Source organism: Neomonachus schauinslandi, chromosome 8, assembly GCF_002201575.2.
Source record: "Neomonachus schauinslandi chromosome 8, ASM220157v2, whole genome shotgun sequence".
Lineage (NCBI taxonomy): Eukaryota > Metazoa > Chordata > Mammalia > Carnivora > Phocidae > Neomonachus > Neomonachus schauinslandi.
The window spans coordinates 32,538,742-32,559,020 of NC_058410.1; the positions used below are offsets into that span (position 1 = coordinate 32,538,742).

The 20,279-nt window shown below is 39.0% G+C and overlaps 1 protein-coding gene across 1 annotated transcript; it reads right to left on the reverse strand.

Moving 5' to 3' along the window:
* Nucleotides 1-17,276: 17,276 nt before the first annotated feature.
* Nucleotides 17,277-20,265, reverse strand: LOC123325509 (prothymosin alpha-like). The gene is made up of 3 exons (XM_044917543.1): nucleotides 20,208-20,265; nucleotides 19,707-19,726; nucleotides 17,277-17,732 (listed from the first exon to the last, which is right to left on the reverse strand). The coding sequence occupies exons 1-3, from the start codon at nucleotides 20,263-20,265 to the stop codon at nucleotides 17,277-17,279; spliced, it is 534 nt and encodes a 177-aa protein (XP_044773478.1).
* Nucleotides 20,266-20,279: the final 14 nt, after the last annotated feature.

Below are 20,279 nucleotides of genomic sequence, written 5' to 3' on the forward strand. Positions count from 1 at the left end.
TTGTCCTAGTACTTCCTTATTTTTGACGCTCTTCTTGGAAATGAATGTTATTTGCCTATACAAAGCCTGAAAGGGTGGCTCAGAACAGTTCCTTTGGCCAGCATGGTATGCCAATTTGTTTAACTTTTAAACGTTGTGAAAGAACATAAAAATCATAATAATGCATAATACATGAATATATAACTTAATAAATAATTATACATTAAGTACCTCTGAAACCATCTCCCAGGTCAAAAAATAGAATATAAACTCCTGTTAAGAGCTGACTTGTGTTGAAGCCCTAACCCCCAGTACTTCAGAAGGTGACTGTATTCGGAGACAGGGTCTTGAAAGGGATGATTAAGGTTAAATGAGGTTGTTAGGGTGGGCCCTAATCCAATAAGCCTAGTGTCCTTATGAGAGGAGAAAATTGGGATGCACAGCGAGAGATACCAAACATGTGCGTGCAAAGAGGAAAGACCATGCGAGGACAAGGAGAAGACAGCCAGAAGAAATCAAATTTGTCAACAACCTTCATCTTGGACTTCCAGAAATGTGAGAAAATAAATTTCTGTTGTTTAAGTCACCCAGTCTGTGGTATTTTGTTACGGCCTCCCTGGCAAACTAATGCAGCACCCCAGAAGGACCCTCCTACCTCAGACTAGTCAGTCGCTTGACTTAGAGTCATTGGTGAACATGTTATCACTTCTCACTGCATCCCAAAGATGACACCTGTTCTTGCATCCAAAAGATTATAGCTTAGTTTTGCTAGTTTCGTAGATTTTTTTAAAAAATTAATTTGAATTTGAATGCCCATAGGCAAAGTATCCGTTCTCTAATTCACAATATTCAATATGTTCTATTGTCGTCCCCTGCCTTGTCCTTGAGCATGTGTGTTTGCCACTCCTTGGCCTCATGCCCAGCCTCTTGCAATGTACCTCCTTTAATGGCCAATTATCAACTCAAGAATGACTGAGCCAGTGACTTTGATGATCACACTCCTTCATCCCCACCTGTTACAAGGTGCTAAATGTCAAGTTCTTGGTTTCGAATTACAGTTGAAACTGTCTTGAGAAATTTCATGATGCCTATTGAAATAAATAGTGTCACCCAGAACTGTCACAACCCAAGATAAAAAACTGCTAGTTTAGCCAGGGTGAGCTTTATTTAAAGAAGCAGCAATACCAAAATCATTTTCCTGCCTGTATTATTCAAGGTCCCAACAGAAAACAGATGGACAGTCAAGTTCAACTAACTCAGGAAGTGTTTATTTACAAAGGAACTCATTAGAAGAACCACAAGGTATTGTGCAGGAACCCAGGTCTGGTCAGAGAGAGAGAGAGAGATACCAGAAGCCAGAAAGAGAGAGAATTGTCTAGAAAAGAGCTCCTTGAGAGTGACTTTTGATGAAGGTACCAACCAGCCTGAGGCAAATCGCTCAAGTAGGAAACTGAAGACTATCCTCACTCTTCTCTCTCTGATGTCCTTGCTTATTCCCCCTTACTCCTCCTTGACCTAACCTAACCGGAAGCCAGAGGTTTGGAGACCTGCAGATGCAGCGTACAGAGGTCTCAAGGCAGAGAACAGGAGGGTAAATCTGGAGGGAGAAATGAAAGATTTCTGACACTTTGCCTTTGGAATGGTAGTGTGAGAGAATGTGGATGTTGATTTCTTCCAGGCAGTTCCATGTTTGAAATGTCACAATTCTCCAGGTAAGCGAGTGCATGAGAAACATGCAGCCTTACAGTATCCTTCCTAAAAGTACACAAAACCAGGATGATCAGGGAGTAATAACCAAGAAATTAAAGAGCAGGTTTGTTCAGTATTTAGATATGGCATGCTTCTAAGACATCCAGTTAAGATTGTATGGCATTTGAGTTTACTAATTTTAACACTTGAGACATTCCACTGCCAAATGCCAGGAACAATTAGGAGTAAAATAGAGAGCTACCATCTGGAAGGATCAGTATGCTTTTCAGGAAAATGGATGTGACTTGTACTCGCATTTGGAACCAAAGTTAGGTCATCTTAAAGCATAAAGCTCTCAAATAATTAATTAGTTTAATTAATTAATTAATTATGTGTATTGGATCAAAGTGGGAATTTTTTTTTCCAGGTTCTTTACCCAAAAGAAAGGCATAACAGTTTCTCATTATGTAAGTACAAAAGTCACCTTTATTTCTTGGCTACTTTATTATAATGTAATATAGTTATAAACTATATTAATTATATGTAATTATTTAATATAATAATATAATTTATAATATATTAAATACATAATATATATATTATATCACTGTAATATTATTTGGAAATCTGGAATTGGGCATGAGGAAAGTCCATCTTGACATCCAGCCATGAGATTTTAGCTATTCAAATACCAGGGTAATTACTCAAAGGGTAATCTAAAAACGTAGATATGAAGGCAAGTGATTAATTAATCTCCTTATCTCCTCAGAAATGGGTGACATTTGTAATTCAATAGAAAAAATAGAAAAAACACTGCATCACAGAATAAGGTATGCCACGATCGTTAGATTTGTTAAACAATAAACAAAATCTTAGAAGAGTTGGGATTGGAAATCAGGTCCCAAATTTAGCTCCACCCCTAAATTGGAACCCCCATAAATTGCTGATGAAATGGGAAGTGGTACAGCTACTGTGGAAAACAGTGTGGCAGTTACGCTAAAAGTTAAACATAGAATTACCATATGAACCCTTCAGTCCTACTCCTAAGAATGTATCCTAAGGAATTGAAAACAGAGATTCAGATACATGTACAACAGTGTTTATAGCAGCATTTTTCACAATAGCGCAAAGGTGGAAACAACACACGCGTCTATCAACAGATGAATGGATAAAATGAAGTATACGCATACAATGGAATAGTATTCAACAATATAAAGGAATGAAGCAGTGATGTGCTACAACACGGATGAACCTTGAAAACATAATGCTAAGTGAAATAAGCCAGACACAAAAGGACAACTATTGTCTTTATATGAAATACCTAGAATAGGCAAATTTATGGAGACGGTGGGTAGATTTGAGGTTACCAAGGATTAGGAAGGAAGGGAAAATGGGGAGTTATTGCTTCATGAGGAGAGAGTTTCTATTTGGGATTCTAAAAGAAATTTGGAAATACATAGCTGTGATGGTTACACAACAGTGTGAGTGTAAATAATGCCATTAAATTATACACTTAAAATGATTTCGGTGGAAAATTTTATGCTCTGTAAAACTTGGCACAATTTTTAAAAATTTTCCTTTATCTTCTTCCTCCACATAGCATTTCATTTTAACTGAGGATTGTCAAAAGAGCCTCAGAAAACACTGCCCAATGCCGTAAAATGAACTTGAATAAAGCTACACAAAGAGAGAGACTGACAAAGAGAACTTCTAAAATGTCCATTCCTGGGGTGCCTGGGTGGCTCAGTCATTAAGCATCTGCCTTCGGCTCAGGTCATGATCCCAGGGTCCTGGGATCAAGCCCCGCATCGGGCTCCCTACTCAGCAGAGAGTCTGCTTCTCCCACTCCCTCTGCTTGCGTTCCCTCTCTCGCTGTCTCTCTCTCTCAGATAAATAAATAAAATCTTAATTAAAAAAAAAAAAAGACGCTAACATAAACTGCACCCTCCCAGAACCACAGCTTCTGGATTACTGGAGCGCAAACAAGAAAAAGGTCAAATTTTCTTGTCAGAGCTGATGGAGACTGCTATCTCCATTTTATTGGAAGAGGCACCACTTCTTTCTTTCTCCTCTGACCAGGCTCTGAACTTGTCATTTCAGTCACTCATGCCACCATATAATTATCAAGAAACATAGATTTCATTTTGTTAATCAGCAGAATTTTTGTCAAAGATTTTGAAATAGTAATTACTGACTTATTTCTTATTTTAAAAAGTAACATGGTTTTATTATAAAGATTTTAGAGAAAAAAAGAAAACAGAAAAGCCCAAAGAAGGAAAAATAAATTACCCATAATTTTACCATCCAGATAGAATTGTGATTAGTATTGTGATGTGTTCTGTGAGACTTATGTGATTAATTTTAGTCAGCTTAGTCAACTTATTGTCTAACTTTTCTGCATTATGAAAGAAATAGCTTTTCATTGAGAAATATGTGGAAAAGCATAATTTACATAGGACAGTCCGATCATGTGAAGATAGTTGCCATTACCATGTTGATGCATTCTGGCCCAGTTAGCCAAGGCCATTAGCAGACAAAGCTATAGTCTGAAAATTCACATTTGCTGACTTTTTGCAATAAGGCAGAGCACTAACCAGAGAAATCATGGGATGTCTCACGGAAGAAAGAAAGAAACGGGGTTATTGCAGGATTTAAGAGAAGCAGTGCTTTGATAGACTCAGAGCAAGGCAGGACTGGGGATAAAAGAGTCAACATGATGTCTGGACTGCAAAGGGGACCCAGAGTCCTTTTTCCTGGGAAACCACAAAGTTGAGCTGGATGTTGAAATGATGTGTACAGAAATCCCTTATCTGAAGTTCTGTACATGGGTTGGAAATCAAGGCTGCTTTTCTGTGTCAAAGGACTGAAATCCTCCCAACAAAAAGGGCGGGTACTTCACTCTTATTCTTATGATTCCAAAGAGCAAACTTTTGACAGTTTAGATATTAGAAAACAAGATTTTTCAGTGAGTAAGGGATTAAGAGTCCCTTAAGTAAGGGGATGTTTATGACACTTTATAGCTGTAGCATGGCCTTGGGAAAAAATTATTTCCTGTTAACTTAGCAGTTGCTTTGATCTTGATCTATGCCTGTTATTCCAGCCTGATAACTGGCAGGGCACAGTTTTTACCTTCTCAGAGCAAGCAAATTTTGATTTTTTTCACATGTTTTCTTCCATTGTTTTTTCTATGCCGAAGTTTTTATGTCTTTTGATTTAAATTGTAGCAATTTTATCTATCCAGATGTGGATCTAATTTTTGCACTTCATATTACTTTATTATGAATGTTTAAGTATTTACCTAGTCTTCAATAGGTATCACTTTAATGGCTAAATCGTAGGCCATTATAGGGGCCAAGAGCAGGCTGCCCCAAAATGTGCCACTTTGGCATATTGATTTCCTTTTTAATTACTTAAAAGATGGTCTATCTAAGAAGAACATTCAGACAGACCCTCCTCCGTCCCCTTGAAAGCAGGAAATAAATTTCCCATGTGAAAGATACTTTTCTTATACCAGGAGGCAAGAGGACATTCTTATCACCAGAGATGGGAAATTTAGAGCCAAGGAGGCTGTATAAAAACAACCCTTGTTACTTTTTACTAATTTACTACCCCAGTCCAAATTCTGTTTAAAATTCCTTATTAACTGAAGTTCCCAAAGTTAAGTTTTCTTTGTCCTGTCAATTCCTCACAGATTTATTGTCACTTTGTCTCAAAAAGTATAAAAACTGCCTGCTTTGGTCATTTCTTTAGGTCTTAATTTCATTATTGGGCCTCCATGTGCACACAGTAATAATTTGGTTTCTTTCTCCTATTAATTTATTTCATGTAAATTTAATTCTCAGTCCAGCTGGAAGAATTTTGAAGAGTAGAGGAAGAATTTTTCCTTCCCTTCACCATCTGATAAGTGTGCCAAAGATCACTTAACAAATCCAAATTGGTTATTACCAATTTTTAATTATTACAAATTCCTAATTTTTACCATATGAGTAATATTATAATAAACATCTACACAAGTATAGCTTAATGCAAACTAGTTACTGGGCCTAAAGTTAGGAGTATTTTTGAGGCTCTAAATATTTGCCAAATTGATATGTCAGAGTTTCAAGTAACCTATGAAAATGGTAATTTTGTGGCACCCACCTAAGCACATGGAATTATCTTTTAACCTTTTTTTTTTTTTAAGATTTTATTTATTTATTTGACACAGCGAGAGACACAGTGAGAGAGGGAACACAAGCAGGGGGAGTGGGAGAGGGAGAAGCAGGCCCCCCGCTGAGCAGGGAGCCCGATCCGGGGCTCGATCCCAGGACCCTGGGATCATGACCTGAGCCGAAGGCAGACGCTTAACGACTGAACCACCCAGGCGCCCCAACCTTTTTTAATTGTTAATTCCAAGGCCATAAATGAGGTAGCTCCCTGCTATTTTAATTTGCATTTTTTGTACTATTAGTAAGGTTCAAGTTTTCCGATAGTGTTTATGAATTCTAGTTCATTCTATGTCTTCTCAAAAATATTTCCTAGATTATGTGTTAAGAGGCTTAGTGTGTTTCTCATCAAACCATCTTAGCTCTTTATGTTGTAAAAGTAGGATGTATTAAAATACTATTTTTTTTTTTTTTGGTCATTTTAACAGCAACATTTTCTTCCTAGTATGTACTTCCAAACCAGTCCTTGTGAGCTTATTTTTTTTTTTTTTTTAAAGATTTCATTCATTTGAGACACAGATACAGAAAGAGAGAGAGAGCATGAGCAAGGGGAGAGGCAGAGGCAGAGGGAGAAGCAGGTTCCCCGCCAAGCAGGGAGCCTGATGCGGGACTCGATCCCAGGACCCCGGGACCATGACCTGAGCCGAAGGCAGACACCCAACTGACTGAGCCACCCAGGCGTCCCTGTGAGCTTATTCTACTGTTCTGAAACTCCCCTTAATTGCCTCAGAACCTGAGATTGACAATCAGAAATCTAAATCAAGTTTCACTAATCTCTTAATAATGGAAACTGGTTTTTCATCATCAGTTGTGATGCCTAACACCAGTGTTACAGGTTATAAAATACCAGCTTTGGACAATGATTTCTTTTAGAAATAAATTCTAACAAGTTCAAAGTTACCCAATAATATCATTACACAAATTCCAGTTTTCATCCCTAAGAGCAATGAGCATAACTGCTGCTGGTATGCTAAAGATAAAATCCAGGGGCATCTGGGTGGCTCAGTTGTTAAGCATCTGCCTTCGGCTCAGGTCATGATCCCAGGGTCCTGGGATCGAGCCCCGCATTGGGCTCCCTACTTGGTGGGAAGCCTGCTTCTCCCTCTCCCACTCCCCCTGCTTGTGTTCCCTCTCTCGCTGTGTCTCTGTCAAATAAATAAATAAAATCTTTAAAAAAAAAAGATAAAATCCAAACCATCAATACAATGGGTATAGCAACTGTGAAATAACATTTTTCTATATGATATTTTCTGTGTATCTCAGACAAGGTGAAAATGCCAAGTTAAATCATAATATACCCCAAGACTGGATCAATGAATCAGTAACTCAAAGAAGGAAGGCTTAATGCAGAAACCGTTACTACAATATTTATTCTGATCTTTTTTTTTAATCTCTTATCTGCTTCTTTTTAGGTCTGGGATCATTTCATTCCCAAATGGCCCTCTGGGCCATGGCTAATTTGTATAGTTAGCTCAGTAATTTTTGCAAAGTCTAGAAGGCTGTGTCATTGTACTTGTGATGGTAATTTTAATTTTTCCTCTCCCCAGACTCCTCCAACCCCTTCCTATCACTACTAACTGAAAATAGAAAGTCCAAGAATTTAAAACGTCTCAAAATATCTTCCTCTTTTTTAATGCCTTTTCTTTGACTTAATAATTGATGGGGCAAAAGACAGCTTTGGTTGAAAATTCACTTTGAAAAACCACATAGCTTAATAAGCGTGATGACTGACCTATTGAAATGGCTGTTTCTCGTTTATGCTTGGCCTCCATTTTTCTCCCATTTACTGCCAAATTCTTGAGCAACGCCATTCAAACACTACTGATACTCTCTTTGTAGGATGGTTGACAAACTTGTATACCAGGGCACACTGCAAGCCTATTTAATAAGAAAATAATTATGAGGTTTGTTCAGCTGGGGCAGCAGAGTGGGTGGTGGTGTTTCTCAGTCTATACCCAGGGATGCGTGGGATGCAAGGCCAACCTTGGGCTCCTCCTCCCAACTCAGCATCTTAATCCAGAGGAGGTCACTCTAATGTGACCATCCAAAGTGGTCATGAAAAAGAAAGAGAGGGGGGAAGATATCACAAAGGAGTAACATAAGTAGTTTTAAGTCTGTAAAAGAAGTATGGGGGAAGGTTGGTCCTGTCTTCTTTGTTTTTTGTTTTTTTGTTTTTTGGGTTTTTTTAAAGATTTTATTTATTTATTTGAAAGAGAGAAAGCACGAGAGGGGGAGGGTCAGAGGGAGAAGCAGACTCCCTGCCGAGCAGGGAGCCTGATGCGGGACTCGATCCCGGGACTCCAGGATCATGACCTGAGCCAAAGGCAGTCGCTTAACCAATTGAGCCACCCAGGCGCCCCTGTCTTCTTTGTTGACATCATGGGGTGCCTTCCATGCCACCACCTGTTCCTGTGCTTTTCTTCTCGTTTCTCCTCCCTGAAAATCTCATAGTGGGAAGCCTTAGAGATTGAATTTCAATTGCATCTATAGATTAATTACGTAAATGCAGGGTTCACTTAAATTATTTTTCTTTAATTTCATAAGATTGAAGTCACATGAATGACTGCTAAGTATGAGTCAAGAATAATGATAACCTTTATTTAAGAAAAAATGCAACCATGTACAGAATTGAGAACTATTAACATTTGCTCATATTTGCTTTTCTTTCTTATTGAAAGAAGAAAACATTATAATATAGTTGAAATCTGCTTTATCCCCATTTCCAGTCTCATTTCCCACTTTCTCCCCAAAGGCAACCATTACCACTATCATTTCATTTGTATATATTAGCAGTCTGTTTCTTAGCAGAAACTTATACATAAGTTATATATATACTTATCTATGTATATATATAAATACATAGATATGTGTGTGTATACATACACATATATATCCATTAATAGTATAAATAATATATAGTATTGTTTTGTATGAAAGAGTATTTCTAATTTACATAAATAGTAATGTGTGCTTATAACTTGGCAATAACATTAGGTTTCAAAAATTTATCCATGTCAAAGTGCATTATTTTATAGATATTATGTATAATCTTATTCATTCCTTCTACCTACTGTGGAGAATTTAGTCATATGAATATTTAATTTATCTATTCCTCTTTCCACACCATTGGAGTTTCAAATTTTCGTTATCATGGGAAGTACTCAAATAAATAAATATGCTCATACATGTTTCTTTGTGCTCCAATGTAAGAGCTATTTCTAGAGTACACATGTTGTAAGGGGATACATTTTTAAATTTCCTCAATATAAGCAAGTGTATCCCCATTGGTATTATATCAATGAAACTCCGTAACAGTGACTATAAATTCCTATCTTCTCATATGTTGACAGTATTCAATATTGTGATACTTCAAAATCTTTGCCAGTTGGAGGCATATCTTGTTTTACTGTGTATTTCCCTGCTTATTAGTGCAGTTGGTTATTGTCTGACATGTTCATTCACCATGCAGGTGGTTCTGGGTTTGCTTTGTTTTCTGAAAGCTGTCTATTCCCTTGCAATGATCTTCCCAGGAAGAGCAGGGTTACTGTTTGCACTTAGGAAACAGAGCTCAGAGAGGCGGAGTGAACTTGCTGTAGCTCACAACACTGGTGAGAACCCCCGGAAGGACTTCATCCTCCATTATCCCAATTCAAATCATCTCTCTTTCCCAACTCTTATGCTTCTCAAGACACTGATCAACTGATTTTAACCCTTTTCATCTTGCCGTACTTGACTTCCTGATCAGGGAAGATTTAAGACACTCATGAAAAAAGCAGAGTGAGGAGCTCCTACAGGGTCCAGTTTGGGGTTCTGGCAATAAACCCTGCCCTAACAGTCCCCAGTGGTGCCTGGAGTCCCTTAGGGTTTTTAAGGCTTTTCTATTTCTGGTCAAACCTTCACAACAACACTTTATTGTAATATACAATATTACAATCATCATTTTATACTTGAGGGGTTAAAGAACTCCTTTAATGCGACAGGAAGAGAAACTGAGAAAAACATTTAAAGACCTTCTGAGTTAGAGGAAGGGTGACCAGATCTGTTCAGGAAAAACTGTGGAGAAGATGAAAGCGAGAGTTGAAAGACCGTTTTCCTCCTTCCTCCCACTTTGCCCCAGACTCAGGCTTTATAGGATCACAGGGCAACGTAGCTATAAAGATCTTTCGGAGCATATTTCTGAATCTTTTGTCTCTCTTCCGTGAAGAAGCTGAGGCCATTATCCAATCTACAGGAGTCAAGTAATTGCAACAAAGCACTGGCAGAAAGCCCAGCCAAGACTGATGTGTAGAGGGGGTCTCAGATGAGTAAATGCACATTTCAAAGCATGGAGAAGCTTCACCTTATGGTCTTTTTAGTTGAGCTTCTTTTAACAAAGCCTCAAGTTAACAAGAATCACAGCCACACTTCAAATCTAAACAAAGCAGAGATAGCGATCTAAAGAGTCTTTGAGTGTGTGTGTATGTGTGCTTACAGATCTAGAATAATTTTCTGCATACTGTTGTGCAACGGTATCTTAGCTTTTTGGTTCTCCAGTAGTAAGAACCCACTTCTGGGTCACCTGGGTGGCTCAGTCGGTTAAGCGTCTGCCTTTGGCTCAGTCATGATCCCGGGATCCTGAGATTGAGCCCCTTGTCAGGCCCCCTGCTCAGTGGGGGGCCTGTTTCTCCCTCTCCCTCTGCTGCTCTCCCTGCTTGGCTCTCTTGCTCTCTCTCTCTGTCAAATAAATAAATAAAGTCTTAAAAAGAAAAAAGAACCCACTTCATTCATTCTGATATATACCTTTTGATCCTGATACTTCCCTTATCAGGAAGCTGATCTCTTCCTCACCCCTATCTCATCAGCTCCCGTAGCCCCAGGGACGGGAACAGGTTGATTACAACCCCTGGAAGGCAGAGCATATGATGTAAGAGGATGTTGAGAAGGAGGAAGGAGAGGTAGCCCACCCTTTCTGATTCTGGTGACTTGTGAGAAGCGGAAGAAAGGAAAAGAGAAGCAAGTCCATGGTGAGATATATTACTATGCCTCCCATCTGGCTAAAGTCCTAGAAGGAAGAGCCAGGAAAGAGGACATGAAGGGCAGGAGCCATTGCCTTACTTTCCATTTGAAGAGAACATCTCACAGGTAACCCCCACCACCTATGGAGATAAGCAGACAGGGGCCTGCGTTTGGCTCTCTCAAGTCATCTTCAGTTTCTATATGGCATAGAATGGGATCCTGAACGCACCCACGGCTATTCAGAAATGAGCTAGCAATTGGCTAGGCATTTGCTGGAAGAGATTACCATCTTTAAAATAAAGAGACCCTGAAACTGAGGAATGTACCACTAGAATAAGAGACAGTCAAATATCAGGGACCCACAGCAAGAACAAGGCTTAAGGAGAGATAGGTCAGTACGTAGGGCTTACCAGGTTAACTAAACCATGACAGAACAGACTGAAATATGCTAGCTGCCTGTTTCAACAATGGATGCCCGAAGGACACCGAATTGCTGTAAGTCCTCTAAATTCCCGGACACCATTTTGGAGAAAACAGTGAGCGGGAGCTAATTCAAAATATAAAATACTAAGTTATCCATAGTATATGAGTTATCTGCAGAGACTCTTTAAATTATTGTGAAAGAGTACTTTGGCTGCCTCCATTTGGCCTCATTTAGTTGGGTTCTTCTTTCCAGCTGGTCTCTTCCCTCAGTCAGAAGACTCTGAGGGCAGAGCATCCCTCAAATATAACCAAAACTACCCTTCAGACAACAAGGGCTGCCCTGAGCCAGCAGGACCCCACCCATGATGGACTCCAAGAGCATTGATTAAACCTTCACTGCCTACCTGCACATACCCACACACCTTTGCCCATATTTTCCTTATGTAAACCTGGAAGTATTTTCAGCACTTTGGAGACAGTCTTAGATGCTAGTCTGCTGTCTTCCTGGTATTGGCCTCAGTGAAATAAATTGTTTTCTTGTTTCACCACCCCTTGTCTCTCTGCATTTGGACTTCGTCAGTGGTGAGTGGCCGAACTTGGTCTGTTTGGGAGTCCTGGAGCCACACACTCTTGCATCCCTGTGCATGGCTGCAACTGGATTGCTGCATTTACTGGGTATGTCTGAACTACAGTTTTCCCAATACCCAGGGGAGCTTATAAGGAAGATGAGGTCTATTTTCAAGTTGAAAAGTATCTACATTTTCTTTACTTATCTAATTGTAATATGAGTAATATCTCAATGCAAAGACATCAGCCTTGGTGGAAATGGTAAGAACCAAAGTGGTACCAGTAAGGGGCTGGACACAGCCCCTGAGGCCATAGGGAATCCAGGTGTCTACTAGTGTCTCTGTCTCTGTCTTTGTCTCTCTCTCTCTCTCATTCTCTCTCTCCACCTCCATGTGCACATTGTTGTATTTGTGGCCAGCAGAGAAGAGTATCTTTCTATCTCAACCTTAATCCTAAATTCAATGGGAAATGGGTCAGAGTTACAGAAAACAAAAATGGCTGCTGGAGGGCACCCCATATGGGAAGGGTCATGGTTATTACAGAATTGAGACCATTATCATCATTGTCTGCTAGTCCTTATCTTTTCTCCTTATCTGAGCATTTTCCATATTATTAACTATTTCATGAAAACATTCTATATGCATATGCCTACCTAATTGTCCATTCTTCTCTTGTTGGGGATTTTTTTTTATCCCAAAGTGGTTTTTGGGGGGGGTTTTTTTGTGGGTTTTTTTAGTATTATATAAAAAATAGTATGTTGAATATGCTTATACTTATATTTTTGTGCCTATATTTGATTTTCTCCTTAGGACAGTTTCATAGAAAAAGAAATGCTGATTGCTAAGGATCTGAAATTTCTCACTGTGTCTAATAGTGAAAATTCATACACCTGTCCTGTTTATAAAATGTCACTTATAAACTATTACAGTAATTCTTGAGACAAAAATATCTAAAATATTCATTCTCTCACACGATGAAATTATTACATTAGTTTAGATTTGTAACTTAGTGAAAATAGATGTGCTTTTCTCTTTTAACATCATATTTTGGATTTGTGGTTGTCTCTTGGTGACATAGAGTTCTTTTAAATATTGTAAATATCAAAAGCTGGTATATTATATTTAAGTCTAGAGTAAATTCTTTTCATTTCCAGACTTTTTTTTTTTTAAGCCTCAGCATGGGGCTTGAACTAACGACCCTGAGATCAAGACCTGAGCTGAGATCAAGTCGGATGCTTAACTGACAGAGCCACCCAGGTATCCCTCATTTCTAGATTTTGCTATAAATAACTATAAATAACAATGTCACGTTAGTCAGGTCTGAGAAGATGATTATCTTTGGAGAAAGCATCTCCTAGAATAAAGCATCACCTTGTTTAATCATGAAGAGGTTTACAGCATCTAAGAGAATAAGAGATGCACACGCTTGAAAATGTAAATATTTCATGCTCTCTCCCTAGGCATGTACGAACCCCAAATGAGCACTAAGCGTGTTTAGGAAGGAGAAAGCACTGCACCACCAATAGATTGTATGTGAAGGTATCACTTCTCTTACTAGATACGTAGTATCTCCCAAGTAGACAGGCATCCTGCCTTGTTTATTTATTGCTCCTTCAGCTAGAGTGGTAATCCGATGTGTTTGCTGTATTATTTGGTAGACCAATGGCTAGAACAACAAAGGGATGGTAGTGATTGATGAGAGCCTTAATAGTGCTTCCTCAGGAGCTGGGTGTCAACTGATTGCTCATGGTCAGACATAGATGGGAAATCTGGAAAAGAAAGAATAGAGACTGTCAAATCTTCCAACCACTTTGATCTCCTTGCAAGGAGTCAACTATGCTACCACAGGACTGATAGAAGGTAAATTACTCCATGTCTCCCTTAAATCCATCATCTTACACAGATTGACATGTTGCATTTGTTCATTTATAGGATTGGTGAAAAGGCCAGGCTCTGGATTCAGCAGTGGAATCTTCAACCTCTAAGGCTCTCAACTTCCTTTGTAAAATGGGGATAACAATAGCACGGTCCTCATAGTGATCTGAGTATTGAATGAGAAAAGTATGCAAGGTGCTCAGCCTAGCGCCAGGCCCATGGACAGCCATCAGTAAGCGCCAGCCTGCATGATGTCAAGAATAAATATGGCTCTTGCTGCCACCCTTCACATATTCAAAGTTTGTAAAATATTTTCAGCTTTTTTTCAGGTCAAAATCCCATGCTCACTGAACTGAGGGAAGCTGAATTAAAATGAAAATGATTATTTGATCAATCTGTTTATTGTCTAAAACTTGAAATGTTGTTTTTAAAAATCTAAGATTTAATTCTGACTAGATTCAGAAATTCTCCCAAGTTTGTATGGAAACCTCTAGAAAAATTAAGTACCCAGGAAGTATTTTCTGCCTCCAGACCTTTTTAAGAACATACACCTACTCAAAAAAAAAGAAAGAAAGAAAGAAAAGGAAAAGAACCTACATCGACTAACACCATTATGTGTTTGAATATAGTATAATCTAGGCCCTTTAAAAAAAAATAGGTAAATCTCTACTGCCTCCATATTTTAACCAATAACACGTTGGACATTCCAGGTAAAGTCTACATCAATTTCCTTCTTAATATATTGTAAATCTGTACTTAAACTAATAGCTGTGGCTATTCTGTTAGTTGGACCTTATAGAAAACTCTGCTAAGGGAATAAGTTTGTTCGTTTTTGTGGATCTTTGCTCAGCCTTTGATGCCAGGGGCTGGTATCAAGTACTGTTATGGATTATCAAGTACTGTTATGAACTAAGCTCTTCGAATTCAAATATAACGCCCGTCATTGATTTTAATAGAGAACTAGCTCCTTATCAGTACAAATGTCAGGGCCTGTGGGAACATTCTTCACCTGTGTCTGATAACAATGTTTACTGGGATTATAAGGGGTGTGCCCTGGCCCCCTGGACCCAAAGGATTTGAGATTACTTTCTGATGAGCTGAATGCATAAAGAATAAAACAGTAAGCATTCTTCCATGTGCAGGCAACATGATTCATTGTCACACAACAGTAATTATCTTAACAGAGTCTGGCCCTGCTATTTATAGTACAATTAGAAATAAAAGCTAAAGCTCAATGTTTCCAAAGTAAAAGCTATGATTTTTGGAAAATGACTTTTAATGTTTTGAGAATGCAATTCATTCAGTTAACTAAGGGTACATTTTACAAGTACCAAAAGTATCTAATAAGAAGTTATATTAATTAAATTTTAGCCTCTGAAAGTACTTTGTTGGGGATTTTTTTAATGGCATGAGACCTGTTAACACTGATTTTGAACTTTTCTAAAGATAAAAGTCATAGTTGTTCTCTGGGACAGTGTTTCTCAATCTTAGGTTATATATAGAGTAGACCCCTTTTTAAAATGTCAGCATCCTCCTAAAGGAGAACACAGGCAACAACCTCTTCGACCTCAGCCACAGCAATTTCTTCCTAGAAACATCGCCAAAGGCAAGGGAAGCAAGGGCAAAAATGAACTATTGGGACTTCATCAAGATAAAAAGCTTTTGCACAGCAAAAGAAACAGTCAACAAAACCAAAAGACAACCAACAGAATGGGAGAAGATATTTGCAAATGACATATCAGATAAAGGGCTAGTATCCAAAATCTATAAAGAACTTCTTAAACTCAACACCCAAAGAACAAATGATCCAATCAAGAAATGGGCAGAAGACATGAACAGACATTTTTCCAAAGAAGACCTCCAAATGGCCAACAGACACATGAAAACGTGCTCAACATCGCTCGGCATCAGGGAAATCCAAATCAAAACCTCAATGAGATACCACCTCACACCAGTCAGTATGGCTAAAATTAACAAGTCAGGAAACGACAGATGTTCGCGGGGATGCAGAGAAAGGGGAACCCTCCTACACTGTTGGTGGGAATGCAAGCTGGTGCAGCCACTCTGGAAAACAGTATGGAGGTTCCTCAAAAAGTTGAAAAAGGAGCTACCATACGATCCAGCAATTGCACTACTGGGTATTTACCCCAAAGATACAAATGTAGGGATCCGAAGGGGTACGTGCACCCCGATATTTATAGCAGCAATGTCCACAATAGCCAAACTGTGGAAAGAGCCAAGATGTCCATTGACAGATGAATGGATAAAGAAGATGTGGTATATATATACAATATGTACAATATACAATATACAATATACAATATATATATACAATGGAATATGACCGACTATGTGAGAGGAAGTGATTAGATCGGTGTTTCCATTCCACACACACAATAACGGAAGCGGGGCACCTGGGTGGTTCAGTCGGTTAAGCGTCTGCCTTCGGCTCAGGTCATGATCCCAGAGTCCTGGGATCGAGCCCCACATCGGGCTCCTTGCTCAGCAGGAAGCCGGCTTCTCTCTCTCCTACTCCCCCTGCTTGTGTTCCCTCTCTCGCTGTGTCTTTCTCTGTCAAATAAATATATAAAAAATCTTTTAAAAAATAAAATGTCAGCATCTTTCACAGAGCAGAGGTTTTTAATTTTAATAAAATCTGACTTATTAATTTTTTTCTTTCATGGATTATGCTTTTGGTGGTATATCTAAAACCTCATTGCCAAACCCAAGATCACTTAGATTATCTCCTATGTTGCCTTTTAGAAGTTTTATAGTTTCACATTTTACATTTCAATCTATAGTCCATTTGAGTTAATTTTTTTTAGAACAGCTCAGCAAAATAAAATTCTGGTTTATTAAAACAACATTGTTTCACACAAACATCACCTAGGCCAAAATAAATAAATAAATAAACAGCAACTTCATAGACAAAAAAGGGGGAAAAAAGAAACCTTTTATCTTTGGCCTTTTCTTTTTTTTTTTTTTAGAGATTTAAGAAAAAGAGAACAAGTCAGGGAGCAAGTTGAGGGGAGCAGAGGGAGAGAATCTTCAAGCAGACTCTGGGCTGAGCCCAGTCTGAGGTGGCTGGATCTCAGGACCCTGAGATCATGACCCGAGCCCAAACCAAGAGTCCCACTCTTATACCCCACTGCAACACCCAGGCGCCCCTATCTTTGGCCTTTTTAACCATGTCACACAAGCCAACGACTTATAGTACAGCTGAGTACATACACAAAAAATGTTACTGGAATGCTCAGAATAAGATTGTCTTGTTGCTGTTTTTGCTTTTTCTTACAAGGTTTTATTCCTCCTTTTGAGATTAGAATGAACACGGGCACACCACAGGTAAGGTCAGAAGTAGGACAGAGAATGCTCTGAAAGCTGGTTGGGTCATCAGAGGTCACTGAAAATGGCTGACCACCAACAATATGTACAGAAATATAAAATGTATATAGAAAATACAAATTTTCCTTTTTAAAGTATTTTTAGGAAAAAAGGCAGGGCCTGGGAAGTTTGGGTTCTTCTTTCCTCCCGTTGCAAATTCTCACTCTGGTTTTGGCTGGTGGAGGGCGTGTGTCACCTGCAGGGTGGCGCTGCCCACATGGGGCGGCCGGCGGGCTGTGTCCTCGAGGGTGACCACATTTAGAGTCTGAGACGGGAGGCGAAGCGTGAATAGGTTAAGTTTTGTTAAGTGTAACTTTTCCTTTTTTGCTGTGTAGTCATCCTCATTGGTCTTCTGCTTCTTGGTGTCGGCATCCTCCTCCTCCTCATCTTCAGCTGCCTCGGCTTCCTCATCTTCTCCATTCTCTTCCTCACCATCACCTTCCTTCTCCTCCTTCCCTATGTCTTCCTCTTCTTCCACCTCATTGTCAGCCTCCTGCTCCCCATCTTCCTCAATCTCAGTGTCCCTGTTAGCAGGTGCATCTCCTCCATCCTCCGCCTCCTCCACCACTTCCTTCTTCTCCTTTAAGTCCTTGGAGCTGGTGTCCACCGCGGCGATCTAGTGGGGCACTCTCTGATCCGATGCCTCGGATTCAAAACAGAGCGAGGATTCCAGGACTCTGGCGATAAAGCTGCCAGAGTCCTCGGTGGTGGAGGAGGCGCCGAGCAGAGGTGGCTGCAGCGAAGGGGAAGCCACACTTGGGAATGCAAAGATGGCTTTTCAGAGCAGCCAGTGGGAAAGGTGTAAGGTGTAAGGTCTCCGTCTAAGGTCATTATTTTGCATGTGGATGCCCAATTGTTCCACCACCATTTAATGGAAAAAAACTATTTCTCCACTGAATTGACTTTTCTCCTTTGGCAAGATTTTACTTATGTGGGTCTGTTTTTGGGCTTTGTATTCAGCTTTATCAATCTATCTATTCCTTTGTCAATACCACACTGTATTGGTTATTGTAGCTTTATGATGTCTTAAAGTCGGGTAGTGTCAGTCTTCTGAGTTTGTTCTGCTTCTTTAATGTTGTGTGGGCTATTCTGGGTCTTTTACCTTTCTATATAAACTGTTGAATCAGTTTGTCAATATCCACAAAATAACTTGCTAGGATTTTGATCTACATTACATTGAGCCTCTAGATCCAGTTGGGAAGAACTGGCATCTTAATAGTATTGAACTTTCCTATTTATGTCTATACAATAACTCCCTGTTTATTTAGATCTTTGGTTTCTTTCATCAGAATCCTTATGGTTAAAATTTTACTACAAATTCAATTTTTTTAGAAGATATAGTTTATCTACTTTTCTTGAGTGACATTTGATAGTTTGTTTTTCATGTGATTCATTTCACATAAGTTTGCAAATTTATTGGCATGAAGTTGTTCATACTACTTCCTTATTATCCTTTTAATATGTGCAAAATGTGTGGTCATGACTCTTCTCTCATTCCTAATGTTGGATATTTGTGTCTTGCCCCACTCTCTCTCTCTCCCTCCATCCCCCTTGATTAATCTATCTAGAGATATATCAATTTTATTAATCCCACCAATGTACCAGTTTTGTATTACATTCATTTTATATATGTTTCCTGTCTCCTATTTCACTGATTTCTGCTCTGATTGTTATTGTTTCCTTTCTTTGGCATACTTTGTGTTTCATTTGCTTTTTTTTTTTAGTTTCCTAAAGTGAAAGTCAAGTTTGTGGCTTTGAATCTTTTTTCTTTTTTAATATAGATATTTAGTGTTATTTCCCCCTAATTATTTCTTTAGCAACATCCCACAAACTTCAGTATGTTTTGTTTTCATTTTTATTCAGTTCAAAATGCTTCCTAGAAGAAGTACTTATAAAATGGTGGAGTGAAGACTTCCCAAAATTTCCCCCTCCATAAAAGCAATGAGAACATTGTGGCAAAAATTATCAAAATTCAAAATTCTAGAAATTAATCAAAGGCTTACAACAATCTGAGGATGTTTTTTCAAGAAAATCACTTGAGTTTCAGTAAGAGTGACCTTTGCAGTTTTAACTTGCCCTGTTCCCATCCCCCATTACCTAACTCTATGGTAGCCTTGGAAGCCAATAGTCTTGTAAGCACAGTAGCTGTGAAAATCAGCAGCCAAGCAGGTCCTGGAGGGATAAGAAAGGGTTTGGGGCTTCTCAAAATGCTCCATCTCCAGAGCACTTTCACCACTTGACCAATCTGGAAGCTCTTTGGAAAAGCTCTGAAAATGAAGCATTATTTGACCTCACTCAGAGCATGCTCTGTGCAAGCAATATATAACCAAAGAACTTATCAAAAAGGATGACAAGCAATTGTTTAACATCACCACTATCTGAAGCAATGATGACATTGGGGCTTACACCAGGCTGACCCAAACAAAACAAAACAAACAAACAAAAAAACTTAAAAGGAAGAATGGGGAATGAGATATTCATAAAGGGATTTAAAAACCTTCAACATACTTCTAGAAATCTAAAAGGCTCTGTGCATGCATAGGGCTGTGTGCAGGCCCAGAAAAGAACTGACAGGGCCCTAATCTCTCACCTCAGGCTGACCTTGAAGCTCTGCATGAGCAGGAAGTAAAAGTTAAAGCAAAATTGTAAAGTGCCTGCCAGACCATTGGAGGCTCACCTTAATAAACACATGGAACCACCTGGCAAAGCTTGGTTGACTTATTGGTTCAAAGCATTTAAGTAAATCTCTGTCCAGTCATTACCTGGCCACTAAAGCTACCTGCAGAGACTTCAGAGGATACATACCAAGAATACAGACTTTACAGGGTTACCCAGGAAAGACTAAACAAACAAACATCAGCTGTCACAACAACCGTAACAGTCACAAAGTAACTCCAAGCTAGGGGGAGGGGGACCTGATTTTCAGAGTTCCCACATTTTATTCATTTATTTTAAATGTACTGTTTTTGTTTGAAACAAAAGAAGTATGAAACATGCAAAGAAGCATGAAAACATGGCCCACCTGGGAAAACACAGGGGAGAAAAGTAGTCAATGGAAACTCTCCTGATGAAAACAAGATGTTGGACTTACTTGACAAAGACTTTAAATCAGCGATTATAAGTATGTTCAAAGAACTAAAGGAAACCATGTCTAAAAATTAAA

Coding starts and splice junctions, on each gene's coding strand:
- LOC123325509 (XM_044917543.1), bottom strand. CDS start 20,265: ATGGTTTCCTTTAGTTCTTTGAACATACTTATAATCGCTGATTTAAAG. Junction 19,727..20,207: donor TGATTTAAAGTCTTTGTCAA/GTAAGTCCAACA, acceptor CTGCTCATGCAG/AGCTTCAAGGTCAGCCTGAG. Junction 17,733..19,706: donor AGCTTCAAGGTCAGCCTGAG/GTGAGAGATTAG, acceptor GTGCCCCACTAG/ATCGCCGCGGTGGACACCAG.